We start from the raw sequence: 19194 nt of genomic DNA on the forward strand, positions 1-19194 counted from the left end.
ACTTTTATTTGAAGTTTGTGAGGTAACTCATTTCATATTTGAAAGATTCTTTATCCACAAGATTTTAAAACAATTCTGATTTAGAATTTTAGAGATATAAAGAGTCTGTATATGTTTAGTTTGTTATGAAGATTTCATTTAATTGACATTAACTTATGCTTATGTAACATTTCAAAATTTAAGCATCAATTAATGATTTTCATTTCTATAAGTTCCTATTATGGGTTTGCATTTGTATTTTGTCATACTGTTGTTTCATATTCTTTATGTTTGGTTTCTCCCAATCCTCTGTGTTCAATCATCAATGTTTGATTCCTCATAATTTTGCATGATTTCCTGCCATTTCCTTTATCTACAGATTGTGATGTCATTTGCTAAGTAAATTCATTTTGCTACTCTAAAGGTTTACTGTTAGTAATAATGAACTTAAAACAGCATTGGCTCTATGGGACATAAGCTGGGACTCTTCCATAGTTGGTTATAGCCCATTATTTAATTATGGGAATATCTGCAATAGTGTTCATTGATGGCATACTGAGAGGCGAATAGAGACTATCTCTATGTTAGTATTGAGCTGGATTTGTAGGAATGAGGTATGGTTGCTGACAAGGATGGTGACTTCTCAATGGTTGGTTCCATGTGGCTGGTCTGTGGCTGCATGGTTTTCCCTGGTGGACCACAAAAGAATATTATTATAAAATAAATGTTTTTCATCTTATTTTGCAAATTTTTAAATACAGTATTAAGAGCAGTTAATTAAAAAAGTTACTTTACATAATTCGTTTATTTTCAGTATAATAATATGCATAATTTTAATTGGAATGCATGTTTAGGGAAGCATAAAGTCAAATCGCTGTTGAAAAATAGGGCCTTTCTGAATGCATTAAATGTTGCAAATGTTACAACAATGGCCTTAAAACAGTCATGAATGAAGCAGCAAAAAACTGTATTGGCTACCTTGTAAAAAAGTTCCTACCCATTTCTTTGAACTGTGTGACGAGATCAAAATTTACCTCCATGAAAATGAGAGTCAAGGGAAGGAAAAGATGTCACATCTCTAATGTTTGTGAAAAATAATTATTTGCACAAAACTGGAACTATGGCAGAAACACTTTGGTAGTCAAGATTTTGATAGCTTCACAGCTCCACATTATTTCACACTGATGTATGGAAAAAAAAATTTCTAACCTGATTATTGAACACCTCAAACAGCACTACGAGGCCTATACAAGTAATTTAAAACATGTCTTCCAAACCAGAAAAGGGATTTGAGTGGCTCAGGAATCCTTTCACATGAATGTAGTTCATAAAAAATATTGAGGGTAAGTTTTCACCAACCGCAAAGAAACACCTTGCGCCAGACTTTTGTCTTCAGATACAATGGGAATACCCAGACTCATCAATATAGTAAGGATGTACTTATTGCCATTGTCTGCAACTCATAACTGCAAAGTTATAAATGGTTTTCAACATTTCTTTGTCTGAAAACAAAAGATGGACATTATTATTATTATTACCAAAGTCTGTGCAGTTAGCCTAGTGGCTGTGCGCTTCGCAACCATATGCCTGGGGAAGGAGTGGCCTAGGTTCGATTCCATTTGGTGACGTGAGGAGCTGAAGGATCATCGTCAGCCATAGCCAAGTTAGCTGGTCTTGGTCATGGACAGTAGGCCCCCCCCCCCCCTCTGGTTTATCCTGGGGTTTTTCATCCCGCAAAGCAGGCAAACCAGCCTTGAGAACTCAACACTATGGACATAGGATACACTGGAGCATCGGACTGACCACATTATCCTGTGAACGGTTTAAGGTCCGATGATTAATAAACCCTCGACACAGCAAAGTAAAAGGAAGATGAGATTATTACCCAAGACCCCATGGAGTCAAAGTCTCATGTAGGAGGTCCTTTTGTCATACACACAGCTCATCATACCGCAACCTTAAACACATTGAAATTCTCGGCACAGACCAGACTCTCAAGAAAGGCATTCCAATCATTCACAACTCTGCATGTAAAAAATCTGTTGCTCACTCCCCTCCTTATACAGCTTCAAGGGATGACCTCTGGTTCTCCCCTCTTCCTCCTATCGACTAGACACTGTAAATTGCATCTTCTCAACCTTTCCTCATGTTCGACAATCCAGATCAGAAACTACCTTAGACAGTTGCCTCTGGACCCTTTCCAACATCTCTTCATTCTTTTGAAAACCAGGTGATCAAATCTGTGCACAGTAGTCCATGTATAGCCTAATCAGAGCCTTATACAATGGAACAAGAATCTCCCTACTTCTATAAGTCAGTGTCCTCTACATCATTCCCAGAAGTCTTTGTGTTGTCAATTTAGGGGACACATTGCATTGGCAATGTGTCCCCTAAATTTCAGATCCTTATCCACTATCACTCCAAGATCCTTATTTTCTCCACCTCCGACAATATATCCCCACCAACCATAAATTCTGCATCCCATCTTTGTTTCCCAAATTTTAAAACCTCACATTTTGCACCATTAAACTTGCATCCCCATTCCTGTACCCATTCACCCAATTTATTCAAGTCTTCTTGTAAGGCCACAACATCTTCTCTACTCTCCATAGTTCGTCGTCCCAACTTTGTATGTTTTGCAAACAACTGAATATCTCCATCCAAATCTTTGCCAATATCATTAACATACAAGTTAAAAGTAATGGCCCTAAAACAGACCCCTGAGGTACACCACTAGTGACTTTCCTCTTCCAGGATATTGCCCCCCACACACACACAACTTGCTGATACCTATCAGATAGTCCGTCTCCAATCCATGCACTAATCTAATATCCAACCCCATCCGCTCTAGTTTGGCTATCAACTTATCATACAGTAATCTATCAAAAGCCTTTGCAAAATCTAAGTATACTACTGTGTATCCCCCACCTCCTGTCCAAGGAAGCTGTCACCTTATTGTAATAAGTAAGTAGATTACTATAACATTACCTTCCTTTAGCAAATCCATGCTGTCCATCAAAGATAATACCATTGTTGTCAACCCAATTCTGGATCCTAGTTCTCACCAACTTCTTCAGCAACTTAATCGCAACACCTGACACACAGATTGGCTTATAATTTGATGCTCGAATTCTATCACCTCCCTTATGAAGCAGCACAATCTTGCCTTCCTTTGGAACTCGACCCAGTGCAAGACTCATATTAAGAAAATATGTCAAGGCAGATGTCAACTTTATGGCACATTCCTTCAGAATATGTGGTGATATATTACCAAGTCCTACAGCCTCATTAAAATCAAGTTTGCTCAACTCCCCTATGCACCTCTTGCTCACTTACAGTCAGTCTCTCCTCCAAATTATCAACTGCTCTCTATCTCTCCATGAAGTCACATTCACAAGAATGAAAGACCTTTAGAACTGTTCATTAAGTATCTCCACTATATCATCTGCAACCGGTGGCCCTATATATAGTTTTCTCCAATCAATGCCATTCTCCCAAAATCATTCTTTTTTTTTTTCTTTTGCTGGCTACATACCGAAAGAACTCCCTAGGATTCTTTTTGGCTTCATTAGCTAACTGCTGCTCATACCTCACTTTTGCTATCCTTACTAACCAAGTCACCTATCTTACCTGGTCTTTGCAATCTGTATGGAATTGGTTATTACCACTTCTCTTATGCTGCCTCCACAATACCCCTTTTCTCTATATCGCATGCTTAATCTCTTCACTTAATCTACCTTACTTAACCAACCTTTGGAATTTAGACTTCTACTAGATAGTTCTTGAATATCCTCCAAGCTGCAATGAATAGGGTGGGCACCATATTTAAGAATATTTATTCTGTGAACCATTCACTACTTTCCTGCGCATTTAGATACCCATCCAGATGTGATTACTGAATACACATGTATTTTGAAAATGACTCCACTTTTCCCACATAGGAAAGATATGTTGTACGCTGTTATCGTTTACAGAGCTAGTTTAAGATCATAGGTGCACTTTTGAGTAATTATATTAAATAATATGATAATAAAATTACGTAAATGCTATTATAATGATGTAAATCAGCATAAACTGAATTGCCAATTCCAGTTGCAATACATTCTTGTCCTCAATGCTAGTATTTCCAAACGAAGAAATTCATCTCTCACCTAATTTTTTTACAAACATCCTCGCCTATTGCGAGTTGCGAATGTACAGCTCATTGTAGGAGAGGGGTATGTTATCTAGTTGGTTGTTAACGACATATTTCTGATTACAGTTTATTTTTGAATGGTTCACAAGAGAAATAATTAATTACATATTTAACTTTGGGAGCATCTACATCTACCTATCCACACACACACACACACATATATATATATAGCTAATTCTCTTTTATGTGGCTTTTTTTTTTCACACAAATTCTAAATTCAAAAGCTATTCTATTTTTACATGGTATATTTTGATTTAACAAGGTTCAAATGGCAATTATTTTTAAAATTTCTGTTTGAATTCAATTCTGTTAAAAAGGGTATTTCCATTATAATTGTTATTTCCTAGAATGGTACATAAGTACTTTTTACATATTTATATGTACATATCATTTTTTGTTTACAATTAGAAATGTTTACACGTGTTTTTTTTCACAAAAGTTTTGTTTGTACAAATAAAGTTATACAGGTATGTATTAAATTTGGAAGTTTTGTAAGCGTAATATCAAATTAGTAAAATTAATTATTGATTATTTTCAGATATTTTCGTAACGTTATCCCCTTACTCATGATGTCAGATAATTCAGTTAGACAGAAGACGAAAAAAGTTATTTCTTTAGAAACTAAAATCAAAATTTTAGATAGTTCAGCAGCTGGAGAAAGTTCAACATCCTTAGGGAAATATTTTGGACTGAACGAAGCTATGAGAACGATTAAGAAAAATGAAGAGGTGATGTGGATAGAAGATTGCTCACAAAAAGGAATACCTTTAGACAGAAATGTCATCAAACAGAAAGCATTATGGTTGTATAAACATATTCAGGAAAAGAAGCCAACAACATCAAACAACAACTGTGATTTTTCTGCAAGCACAGGTTGGCTTACAAAATTTCTCAAAAGATACGCTCTTCATAATGTAAAAATAAAAAGGAGAAGACACATCTGCAGATGAGTTGCCAGCTAGGGAATTTCTTTCAAAGCTGTCAAAATTATTGAAAATGGTGGCTACACTCCTAATCAAGTTTGGAACGCAGATGAGACCTGCCTTTTTTGGAAAAAAAAACGACAAGTAGAACTTATATAACGAAATCACAAAAAGTTTTATTAATTATAGACAATGTGCCTGGCCATCCTGTTTTAGAATACCGAATGTGGAATTTTATTTTCTGCCACCTAATATCTCACTATTAGACCAGAGTGTGATTGCTACACTTAAGAAGAACATTCCAATACATTTTGGATAAACTAGATAAGGATAATTTACTGACAGTTATTGATGTGAGGAAGAAACTTTCTATTCTGAATTGCATCCAACTTGCTAAGTTGGCGTTATCAGAATTGAAACCGTAAACTTTAAACACATGCTGGAAAGCTACCTGGCCAGAATGTGTGAAAAAGAAAATCCCTGTACCTTTGAATAAACAGAATACCCCAATATCATCTGATTAGCACATGCAGTTGGCGGCGAAGGATTTGATGATTTTTCGTCTGCAGATAGTGAAGAATTGGTGGTTGACAAGGGTGTTAGTGATGATGAAATAATAGAAGCTGTCCTTGAGAATCTCGATGAAAAAGAAAAAAGTGATGATGATCATGAAGAGATTCTACTCACTGCAGGATTAATTAAACAAGGGCTTCAAATGGCTAGTAAAACAGCAAAATCATTTTCTTACACATGATCCAAATACTGAAAGAGCTGAACAGTTTAAATGTGAACTTAAGTCATGTATGAAGAATTATACAAATATCTAGTCTAAACAGAATCTCGATGATTAATTACAGATTTCGTGGTAAAAAAAATTAAACCTTCAGAATTAATCGAAATTAGTGCTAATTTAGTTTCTTTTACTGAAACTAATTAACTTACCATTATGCTGCAATTTTTTTATTAAGTTCATAATATGGAGCTAAACAAATATCCAAATGTCTCGTGAATTTTCCGGAGCCCTCCGTTCTGGGGTCATTATCTGTAAAATAGCTTCCTAACTTTCTTGCCAAGTCCAATCCTTCTGCTAATTTCTCTAAACTGAATTTTTTAACGGATTCATCACAATCAGAATCTTCGACAGAACTTTCCTCATTTGGTTCGACGTCATCTATTAATTGTACTAGTTCCTCCTAATTTAAATTCATTTCCTCATCAATTAATTCACTAATTTCATTTTCCATCATATCGCAAAAGCCCTCTAAGCGGTCATTACTATAGAAATAATTTTTTTACAAAAAAAACAAAAAAAACATTACATATTGTATGTAACTCACCAGAAAATAAAGTGCTCAGCTTGAGATGAACACACTTATGATCTTTAGTGCGCTTTCCTAGCAGAAAACGAAGACAACTTTCAACAATAATTAACACTTTACATGGTAAACAATTGATGTAGATGCGTGCTAAAGGTATTTCCCCTAAAATTCGCTGCATATAACTATATGTGCGATAAGGGCAGACACAAATTTAACGAAGATAAAATTTGAATTTTAAGTCACGAGGTGAAAAATATATGAAAAGATAAAGGGTCACTGAATTTGTAGGCCGCGTTACATCGAAACTGCATTGTATAAATACAGCGTTATATGAGGGTTACCTGTATTTCACTATTTGGTATAATTCACTATATATCCCATTCCTATCCTGATTTACCTCCAACTCAATTTTCCAGTGAAAAATACTAAGGTTTAGTATGTTATGCCAACTACTCTACAATTCTGCACTCAAGAGTGGCATATGAATGCTCACCTCTGGTGGTAAATATGACCTATCAAGTAAAGGATAGGGTATAAGGATCATGGCCACTGCGTTACAGTGGGCTGCAGTTAGAAAGTTTGAGAAACTTGGGTCCTCACCAGGTTTCAAATATATCTCTTGAATGCAAAGGCATGCTTGCTTATGTCTTTGAAAGGGGCACCTCAAATGTGTTGGCAAAAATACACCTATTTCATTGAAGGAAAGGGTTAATTATTTATAGGTGGATCTATTTGGATTCTGGTTTTGCTTTTATCAGACTTGGATTTTTCCTTTTTTGGGGGTTATTGTAGATGGCTCTTCCATCTCTTCCTCCTCAAAGACAACTTCATTTAACTAGATATTTAACTCTGTCTAGGATACCAGATACTTTAATAGTTTTAGAATTTGTGAATACAGAGATTTCCATTTTATCTATTAGTGGATTTGGAGGCATTTATTTTACTTTTTTTGTGGTTCTCATGCTAATATAACTAAAGGATTTTCGTTCAGTAATATTATTTTTGGTGTATTTTCAGGAGTGATGCCATATTCATTTTTCTCCCCTTTAATGCACTCTAGTGAGAAGCAGACTAAGTCATAGCACATACCATTCAGGGATGATGTAAATGCAAGAAGGTGGGAAATTCATGTCCTCAGATACTTTTTTCTTTTTTTAAGTTTCCCACCAGATGATGATGTATACTTCCTTTTTCTTGCCTCTAAATCAAGACAGATTTCTTGATTTTTTTGAATCTCTTTCTTATCCTTTCACCTCTGGCATTAGGAGGACTGGATGATCCCCACTGTTGATGCATTTGGGTGATAAGATTTTGCAATTTTTATTTTCATAATATTTACTGTCACACTGGAGACAGATGGCACAGCCATGAGAAGAAATCAGAGGGAATATTTCACTGGCATCTAAAACAGTATAAACAGTTTAGCATGTAGAGCCTAACTGGAGTTAGGCTCTACATTCTAACTGGAGTTGAGATACCCTGTTTTTACATGATGGAGGTTCTGGATGCTAGGATGATATTCTTTATCAGTACCAGGATATCATCTATACATATGATAATCCTTATGGCTGCCACTCCATCTTTTAATTCAGAGCAAACTGCCAACATTAAGAAACATCAAGAAGGTTCTGCTCTGATATCACTCCTCTCTAACTGGTACTCCTTCCCAATTGATATTGCACAAAGGTGTGGCTCCAACTGTTTCTGAGAAAATGTTTCAACCAGAATCTCTCCTGAATGGAGATATTAACAGAATTTGGAGATCATTCAAACCTTTCCAAACTTTTCTGGATAAAGAGCTACTTTTTTTTTCCTACCAAAAGTATTATGAGAAAAGCAGTTATACCACTGATGTTTTCTGTTTCTTATTTTTAGTATCTGCTGATGTTGAAATGGTTTCTGACCTTGCTTGGGGCTTGCTGATGATTCTTGATAAACACAAGGATAAAAAGAATTAGAGCTCTCCTTACCAACAGTGAAGAACATGGCAGCCCACTATCCAAAATAATGACTGTGCTCAGAAGTGGAATGCCAGGGCTACAGTGGATGCCATATATCAGCAGCACATTGAGTCTTGAACTCTTCCCGGACCATGTGAAGACAACAAACTGCAACATCACTGACTCATATAGGCAATTCCACTAGCCAAATGATCCTGGCCAGGCAATCTGGCTGGGCTGCTGATTTTGCCAAAGCAATGCAAGACTACCCCAGCAACCCCCCACTCCCATTCTGGATGTCCACAAGTTAAGATCTGTCACAGGGACCAATACTGCTATAGCGTGTCTGGAAAATTGGAGAGGCTAATTAGTATCTGCATCTTGAATGAGCTGACAGCATGCTATTATTCTAATGAGGACAGTTTACAGAAGAGAACGACATGTTATCAATCCAAAGGAAAGTGTCAACTTAGGATACCATAGAGTTCTGCATATGGCCATTAATGATACTGGGTTTGGTCTGAACAGTTATACACTATTATCTACTGATGATATAATGTCAGGAAGTGTAATAAAGAACAAGCAATAGGTTTATCTTATGCAGGTACTGGAAATAGTACTAGTGGATGCTGTGAGTGCACCTTTGGTGAACGTTTCCAAATAAAGTTATGATAGGTATTAAAACAATGTGTAATTTGACACTCCAGTGGAGTTTATCATAATAACAATAATCATCACTGGAAGTGTTGTGCACCTTTTGTTGTAAAATGTATTTTTCTCTATATGATAGAAGGAGGAGGCGGAGGCATATAAGTATTTTCTCATATGAACTGACTTTCTATAAACTGCATAAATGAGTTTAGCATAGTTGGATACCATGAGGACTTTAGTTATAAGATGCTAATTACTGTACATCATGCCTTAATGTTATATCACTGTTATGAAATATTCATGTAAATGATAATGTAGACCATCAGTATACCCGTACAGATGCTCTACATAATTTTGTTTCTGTAAATTAATATAAGCTTAAATATTCTGTTTCAAATTACTATTTTTGGTTTTAGTGCATTTATATTGTAAGAAATGTTAATTAATTGTTTGCTTTTATATGTGTGTGTACACACACATATAAAAGCTATATATATATATATATATATCACTGATATGAAATATCCATGTAAATGATAATGTAGACCATAGGTTCCCAAAGTGGGCGCTGAAGCCTTCTAGGGGAAGCTATAGTGGGATCAGAAGCATTTGGGGGCGTTCAGGCGGTCGGTGGCTCTTTATAGAAGAAATTAATAATATATATTTAAAAAGTAATTATTTTCGTGATTTTGCAATTAGATAATCATTTAAAATTTAAATATTGCATTTTAATTCATCTTATGCTAGTCTTACACGATCATTTTTTTATCATTTTCTATTTCAATTATTTAATCATTTGAAAATTTACTTTGTCAGATAGAAATAGATGTCAATTTTTTATGTCAACATGTATATATGTGTGTATAATAGGTTATGTTTACAGTAGCAAATATATTCGTTATATTGCATTTCAAAATATATAAAACCACTTTTCTAATTGATTTGTACAAAAATAAACCCCAATTTTATATAATTTAATATTACGAGTAAAAATAATAATGGCAAGAAAGAAATAAAATCGTAAATTTTAGTTAGCCTAGTTAGTACTAACTTATATTGCTAACTAGAGGGAAAAAACAAAGCAAATATTATTCGAAACTTATTATACTGTTTTCTGTGGTTATGTTTTGTAGGTTTGTTGTTTATATCTTCTGTAATTATTTTATTTATGAATTATTCGGACAATGTCATGGTCGGACGAACAAAATGAGCTTGCATGCAAAATAAAAAATTGAACGTGTCATACAGGATATTTTAACTTCTATTTTTTATATACTTAAAAAATTATTTCATTTTTTGCTATTGTAAAAATTGATCATGCCATACAGGCCTTACTCTATTCACGCAGCAGACGAGTCTTAACTAGTAGTATGTCGGTCAATTATTACGTAGGTAATTCACTCAATTCAGCATGTTTTGACAGGAATATGGGTGTTTGCAGTGACTTGTTCAAAGCATGAGTACGATGGTATCGCAAACAAGTCAATGCATGCAAGTCGATTCCGGCTAGATTTTAAATCTATAAATACCAGTGGTTTAGGAATAAGTTTCATTATTTTTTGTGTGCTTTGCCAACAATCATCAGTCGAAAGTGTGATAGATAAGTGCTGTCATACAAAGTGTAAATTAAATATTTTATTTTGTGAATATTTTTGCAAATTTTATTACTTCATTATGTCTGAATATAAGAAGAAATGTCGACAGTACAGTATTGAGTATTTGAAATATGGTTTTATTCAGTCTCCTACGAACCAATTATTACCGTGCTTGATTTGCCAAAAAATGTTTTCAAATGAAGCAATGAAGTCTTCTAGGCTACAAGAGCATTTGACTAAAATGCATGCTGACAAAAAGGATAAAGATTTGTCCTATTTTTAAGTACTAGAAGAAAAATATTTTAAACGTCTAACTATATCAAAACTTTTTATGTTGTCCACTAAACAAAATAATGACGGATTACAAGGTTCTTATATTTCATTATTAATCACAAAAGTGGGAAAACCACACACAATTGGTGAGGATTTACTCTTGCCGGCAGTAAAAGAAGTAATAAACACTGTGCTTCATAAGCCGGCGTCAGATATCATCAGGAAAATTCCTTTGAGCAATAATTCAGTGCAAAGAAGAATCGATGAAATGCCTGAAGATGTTGAAAAATCATTGTGTGATTATTTGAAGACATGCCAATTTTCCATTCAACTCGATGAATCAACTCTCCCAAATAATGAACCACTACTCTTATCATACGTACAATTCATAAAAGAAGAAAAAGTTTGTCAAGAATTATTATTTGCTAAAAACTTGGAAGCGGATACAAAGGGAGAATCTATGTTTAATATCATTAATAAGTTTTTTCAAGAGGAAGACATTCCTATTCGTAATATTTTGTCTGCTGTTACTGATGGTGCTCCAGCAATGACAGGGCACCACAAGGGTTTCATTGCGCATTTGAAACAAGCAGTACCAAATGTACTCACTATACATTGTGTTCTTCATCGTCAACATTTGGTTATGAAAAATATAACATTTGGTTATGAAAAATTTAAGTGAACGCCTGCACACGTCGCTCCATTACGTTATTAGAGTAGTCAACAAGATTAGAAGCAATTCATTGAGTGACAGATTGTTTAGCCAACTTTGTAGTGAAAACGATGAAGATTTCAATCGTTTGCTGCTTCACACCGAAGTTCACTGGCTTTCAAAAGGTATTTGTCTGAATTGATTTTACAATTTTTTGATTCAGTACTAGAGTTCCTAGAAAATAGAGACGACGGATTGCGGGCCAACCTGATTACATCCAAAAATGACATTGCTTATTTGAGACCTCTATAAAATATTTAATGAAGTCAATCTACAACTACAAGGTGATGAATTGAATTGAATTAAAACAAAAAACATTATTGCTGCTTTTGTAGAGAAACTTCTGTTCAAGCGGAATATGGGCCGAGGGGAATATAGTCACTTTTCTAATTTATCAGCAGTGGCTCTCAAAAAGGAAGATTTACTTACATACTGCCAACACTTGGAGGTTCTCCATGCTGATTTCAATGAGCGATTCAAGGATATGCTAAACATGAATATACCAAATTGGGTTCTAGATCCTTTCTCACATGCAAGCACAGCAGGATCATCAAATTTAGAAGTGGAACTCATAGAACTCACAACAAATGAAGAACTAAAAATAAAATTAAAAACTGGATACCAAGAGTTCTAGCTTCAAAAATCAATACCGACACTGCCCTGGATTATGGGAAATAGTGCAGAAAATTTTAATTGCATTTCCATCTTCTTATTTGGCTGAGTGTGGGTTTAGTGCTGTAGTGAATTTACTATCTAAGAAAAGGAACCGATTGCATATAACTGAGCGTGGCGATTTACGACTGTTTTTAACGAAAGTTGAACACGATATTAACAAACTTTTAAAAATGCACCAGGCTCAACCTTCACATCAATTTGTTATTTTTTCTTTGTATTTTTACTTTGTAAGTTCGAAATAAACCATCTAATACATTTGATGGTGTTTTAATTATTACAATAAGATTCTTACTAATGTAATGCAATCTCTTAATATATGTATTCCGAATTTTCATATTTAAACCATTGTATGAAACTTCACATTAATTTGTTATTTTTGCTTTGTATTTTTACTTTATAAGTTAGAAATAAACAATTTTGTAATATATTTAATGGTGTTTTAATTATTACAATAAGATTCTTACTAATGCAATGCAATCTCTTAATTGTATTCCACATTTTCATATTTAAACCATTGTATGAAACTGTGCATAATGTTATTCGAGCATACATTTTACAATCTTTACATATGGGCTACGTTTCACCAAAATCGGTATAGCAATAACTGTGTTCAAGATGAAGCACATATTGGCCACTTCTTTTTAAAAATTTAACGGCATAAGCAGTAATGTATCATTAGTTGCTATTTACGTCAAAATATCAAACGGCTTGAACGTGGAAAACTGTTATAATGGGGGACGTTACAAAATTTATGTCTTGCAAAGTAGGTGGTGGCACGAAAAAGTTTGGGGAAAACTATGATGTAGATTATCAGTATACCCATACAGATGCTCTACATAATTTTGTTTGTGTAAATTAATATAAGCTTAAATATTCTGTTTCAAATTACTATTTTTGGTTTTAGTCCATTTATATTGTAAGAAATGTGTAATTAATTGTTTGCTTTTATATGTGTGTGTATACACACACATATAAAAAAGCTATATATATATATATATATATATATATATATCACTGATATGAAATTATTATTATTATTTGACACCTCCAGGGAGTCCAAAGACTCATCGAGGGAGAGTGTGCCAACAGCATTAAACGATTGGACCCCTTCCAACTACTAACCGCGCTCAAACTTACTTAACTGAGCCATTAGTAGCAGAGGCTCTACCAATCGACCAACCTTTGTTCTACATAATTTTGTTTGTGTAAATTAATATAAGCTTAAATATTCTGTTTCAAATTACTATTTTTGGTTTTAATGCATTTATATTGTAAGAAATGTGTAATTAATTGTTTGCTTTTATAGATGTGTGTATACACACACATAAAAAAAGCTATATATATATATATAATTGTGCATTGTTTACATATTACATTTATGTGTAACATTAACATTTTATAAAGTGAATGTAGTAGAAGATTTGCTTGTAGTTTACTGAATCCAAAATTAGTATTATAGTTTAATGTTTGTGTAAGTTTAAAATACTTAAGCTAAAGAGACTTAGTTGACAGTGAATATGAGTTCTTACTGCTTTCAAGCAAAGCACGCTGAAGATAACATGTAATGGCGGTGGTTTCCTTCACTTCACGACTGAAGCGGAACTGGATGTATCATCTGCGCTGGAGCATATGCAAGTAAAAGGAACACAGTAACCAGTAAATAGCAGTAGAGCTGTGCGAGAGATACAGATATGATGAGATAGGAAAGAGGTTTTGGAACAAGTAAGATAAAAAATCCCACAAGTAGCAGTCCTTGTAACATGAAGTTTCTCATATAGGAAGAGAAATGTTTATCAGATACTGAAGATTCCATTATTAGAGTAAGATTTCATGGCTGTTTCAGAGATAGTTACAGAAAGATGAGTTTTAAGTGATAATTTGTTTGATAATTTTTCCTTGGAAATCCTTTATACAAAAAAAGAAAAAAAGTTGTTTATTTTGAAGAAGAAAGAAGAAGCATTGCATTTGTGTGAATTTTCTGGAAGGCATTTATGGAGGAACACTAAAGTTTGAAATTGAGGATTTTATTATCCAAATGTGAACTTGTGAATCTCTGATTATAAATTGGAAATGTGCAGTTATTTTGAGACTTTGTAAAAGTGGTTTTCAGGAAAGGAACTATATCTGCTGAAGAAATAAAGAACCTGTCTTGTTCCTTTTTTTTTTTTTTTTTTTTTTTTTTTTGAAGCACAGCTGAGTTAGTGAGAAACAAATGTTCTTTATAGCTGGCATATTATGGACCCAGATAAGATGTGATATTGTGGTTAAACTTCAGAATATTGTTGATGAAAATGTATTTTAGTATTATTAAACATTTTTTTTTTTTTTTTTTTTTTGTAAATAGAGGTGTGAAGACTCAATTCACTTAATTATTGTTGAAGTCAAGATAGGTTTTATAGAAAAGACAAAATTATCATAGCAAAATACACATATCTAGGATCTCACCTGTGTATTTAAATATCAATATAGACATCTGATACCACTTGCAGCCTATTTTTACAAAAGGTGCAAATGATTGTCAGGATTTAATGAATAATAATAAATTAAACTTTTTACACATAATAAAAGTTTAAACATTTATAATAAAATAATTATCGAACGATTTTGTTTGGATACTACTGTCTCTTCCTCGATTTGAATGTTATCAATTTTATCTGATCATTAATATTTAATATATTCATTCTTCTGAAGTGTGCCATGAGGAATTCAAAAATAGCTGAGCCACAAAGTTTTATTTAATTTTAATTTGGTTATTTCCAGAATACTCCTCTAAATGAATGAACACTGCAGAAGCCTGTAGATAATATCCATTCTGTTTCTCTTTCTCTACTATATCATCCCCGGTGTGTGGGATCCCTTGAATGGTTAACCAACTTCTGCACATTTTTACTTCGTTAAATTTACTTTAGTTCTGGTTTATTTGAAGATGGAATGAGTTATGCTTTCTAAAGTATTTGGTATTTGAGGGATCAACAAATACTGTTTTCACATTTGGAGCTGTGCACCATGAAAAGCTTTCCTAAAAAATGGTTAATGTTCTTCAGAATAATAGTATAATCCATGCTATTATTCTTTCTGATCTTTTTGCTTTAGTTTCATCCTCTGAACTCATCCAAGTAATATGTCAGATGTCTCTCCATTATAGTGGAACTGAGTATCCATTAAACATGCTTACAGTTTTCTACATTTGCAGTTTCCATATGACAACCGTAAAGGTTCCAATACATGCCAATTATGACCTCAGGGTTGTAACATCATCAAGTAATTAACTGATATTTAGCCTGACAAGTTCACTGATTGGCAGTTCTGAGATACATTCTTTACATTTCTTCAAGAACAATAACTTTTGCAGCCTTTATTGAGTGAAAAGAAACGCATTTTACTATTTGCCTTTTACTATATAGATTATGAAAATAGTAATAATTCATTAAACAGCTACAATAATGTTGGTTCAGCAGCAATCTTTTTTTTACTACTGACATTCTTAGGTCATTAACTGACCTCGATATGTAATGTTTTGCAGAAATTTTGTAAGTGTAATGTAACAGATAAATAACATTTGTCTGTTTAAAGATACTTCTGAAATTGTCCTAAAATACTTTTCATAATTTATAGTGACTACAATACTTCATAATTCAGTACTGGGAAAATTAAATTTGTAACCAGTTGCAGAAAACATAAAATGTAACGCACATCATTTATTATCAAAATGAGATATATTCATGATAATCATACTTATAAATTTTTTTCTACAATTAAGCAAAAATTCCTTAAAACGCTTATATATAATATTTGATACACAAAAAGTTGGAAATAACTGCTTCTCTTTTCTGCACTTTTAACAGAAAAAATTAATAATAATATGATCAATTCTTGGATAAGTACAAGTAGCATGTTATTTTTTGCTGTTTTTTTAATGTCCATCTCACACTGATGTGTGAGATATTCATAAGAATAAATAATGCCTTGAGAAAAATGAAATGATTGAAAAAAAAAGCAAAAGAAAAAAGGAAGTCAACTGAACAGTATATTACCTTTTTAAAATTACCTTGCAACATAAAACGAATGTGTACGTAACAAAGAAAAATGAGAGGAAAAAAAAAAAAAACATTGCTTTCTTCTTCTTGCATTTAGTGAAGTAACAGTAAATCCAAGTTTCCACTATGAAATGGAGTCATCCCCAACCCATATTAGGATGCAAATACAGATGTCAATGACAACCCCCTGTATTTGTGCAGTTGACAATAGTTTATAAAAGAACAAACATATTTCTTAACCAAATATGAACATATATATTTGTACTAAAAAGTAGTTTTGATTGTAGAAATGAACTATACGATAAAATTCATTTATTTATTTCAATTTTACAAACACTGAATGGTGAACATACTGTATAGTTTGTGACAGCCATATTTATTATTATCTGAAATCACTAACATCTCTTTTACTTTTCTGTTTCTCTATTACATTTGCCATATATTTAATTTTAAGGAGCAAATTATTGTACCACCATATTACTTTTTTCTTACATTTTAATTATCTTACTGTTCTTATTATTATTCCTTGTTATTTACTTCCATACTTCGTGCCTCTTCTTGTTCTAATAATCCCCCCCCCTCTGAGTTTCGTTAATTGTTTCTCAATTTTTTGCAATTCTCTAGTCGTTTATATAAGACATTTGACTAGAGAATTACAAAAAATTGAGAAACAATTAACGAAACTCCCTGGATATTCTAATGTCAAGTTATTCGCACTTATATAATTAAACATGCAGGAGATGAGAACTTTTGTTCTCTCAGAGGGGGGGGGGGTCAAAGGTTCTCATCTCCAGCATCTACATTAACTTGTACTTTTGACACTGATTTGTTCTGATGGGTTTTTGGTACCTTTTTTTAATCAATCATAAAATAAGCTAATGTCTTATTTTATTTGCACCTAACACCAAAGAAAATTTAAAAATATGTTTACCCCTCAAATGTTACATTCTTTTTATAACATTTTTATATGTTTATCCCCTTTATGTTCACCTTTATGATCATAAAGGTGAATCTAAATCTTTATTATCATAAAGATTTAGTATCATCTTTATGATAATAAAGATGATAATCAATATAAAAAATATATATGAATTAAGTTTTTTTTAAAATGAAATTCATGAAATGATCAAAAGAACTAATATTGCGATAGCAGAATTCAGACATCTGACACACAATAGCACACACTCATACACTGTAGGATTACAGGCTCCTCTCTAGTATACAGAAAAATTCACTATCTCAAGAAGCCACTTCTCAAGCTATTTGGATAACACAGAGTTCATGGAGTGTGCAGGAGAGAGAGAGAGAGAGGGGGGGGAGTTATGGGCACCATTTCAACTAGTCTCCACCATAGGATGATCAACATCCATTATTCAGCTCCAAACTTATTAAACAAATGAATATTTATTTATTTTCATCTTCCTTCATTCCATTTCTCCTATATCATTTTACCCAATAAATAGAACTTCCAGTTGCTCTTCAAGAATCTCATTAAATTTCTTTCTCTTTAATTACTTGCTTCAATTGGAAATGTTTGGTTTTAAATCCTCTTGGGTATATGGTTTCCAAAATCATCAGATTTGTATTTTTGCAGAGTTTATAAATATGAAATTTCATTAAGTTTCATCTGCCCAAAGAAGATCCAAAATTATGCTGATTTATATAGAATGTTTTGCCCAATTTTACTCTAAAAATATCCAAATTAAATTTAAACTGATTTGGTAAATAAAATTTACGATTTACTGATATGGTATATTTAATATTTACCATTTACTGACATGGTAAATAAAATTTCATTTAGAAGAGAGTACAGGAACAATCTGTATATTCACTCAGACAAAAGAAATCTGAAAATCAGTTGAGATCGTCAACTGGTGATATAACAGTAAAAAAGTGTATGTAGTCCATTCTCTCATATCTGGTGATTATTTTAATTACATTTTCCTCACACTTTTGTAATAATATATTCTGAGAGTATGTGATATGAATCATATTCTTTACTAGAATGGTTTATTTATACTAAATGAAATATAAATAACTCAATACAATTTAAAAGCAAAATATTTAAAGTTTTAAAAACATACCTGTACTATTATCAAAAAATCTGATGTGTCTATCTTCATGTGCTGTAACTGTAAGGGGAAGTGTAGGATGGCTAATTATGCAATTTATCTGTTTGCTAAGAGGACTTGCATCTAGAGAGAAAAATGTGCACATAAATATCTTTAGATATTTTCAGATCAAATCAGATGTAATTGAATACACCTAAAATTTCAAAATTTGCATATCAAGCAAACTCTTACCTTTTAGTTATAACAGCACAACAAAAGAAAATTTGGGCTCATCAGTGCATTTCGAAAATAGGACTCTTTTCCTTCCAAAAGTATTTTCTTTAACATGAGAGTCTACAGGAGACTGCAGTGGATGCATTGTTGCATGAGTGGGCACCTGGTCTCCATTCGCAAGCAAATGTAAGGTCATTGGAGAGAGGGGGGGAGAGATGAGCAGGAAATTATATAAATTTAATGTCAGGGTGATGCACTGCATTCCCATATCTTTCGTACTGTTACGGTACAGTCACCATCAGGACAATACGATCGACCACACCATATCTGCTGCATGCAGACAACGTCAGTAATATTATGGATGTTGTGGGTTGTATAGTGGTCATTAGCTGGCTATTTCATTCAACTTTCAAGTGCTACATGCCATTAGCAAGTTACATCTTGAAGCAGACTGTAATAGCTTAGGTTAAGTAAAGTTAATTGGTGCCATTACTCGGCTAGTGAACCGCTATTATCCTCCTCCTTACCATGCAGTGATAAGACTTAGGTGTTGGTTAAGGTTAGGTTAACCCGGGCGTTAGTAAGGTGGGGTGTCACATACCCCAAAGAT

At 33.2% G+C, this 19194-nt stretch overlaps 1 protein-coding gene across 5 annotated transcripts in view; it reads right to left on the reverse strand.

Moving 5' to 3' along the window:
* Positions 1–19194, reverse strand: part of Cka (Connector of kinase to AP-1) — a 570985-nt gene that overhangs the window by 42537 nt on the left and 509254 nt on the right. For all 5 annotated transcript variants that reach the window (XM_090399493.1, XM_090399496.1, XM_090399494.1 and 2 more), the window contains one exon: positions 18384–18494. In XM_090399493.1, the coding sequence (XP_090255619.1) occupies positions 18384–18494 (111 nt within the window). The remainder of the gene's footprint in view (positions 1–18383; positions 18495–19194) is intronic.

This window comes from Typopeltis vanoorti, chromosome 10 (assembly GCF_054136105.1).
Source record: "Typopeltis vanoorti isolate ZY-2024b chromosome 10, IOZ_Tvanoo_1.0, whole genome shotgun sequence".
Taxonomy (NCBI): domain Eukaryota; kingdom Metazoa; phylum Arthropoda; class Arachnida; order Uropygi; family Thelyphonidae; genus Typopeltis; species Typopeltis vanoorti.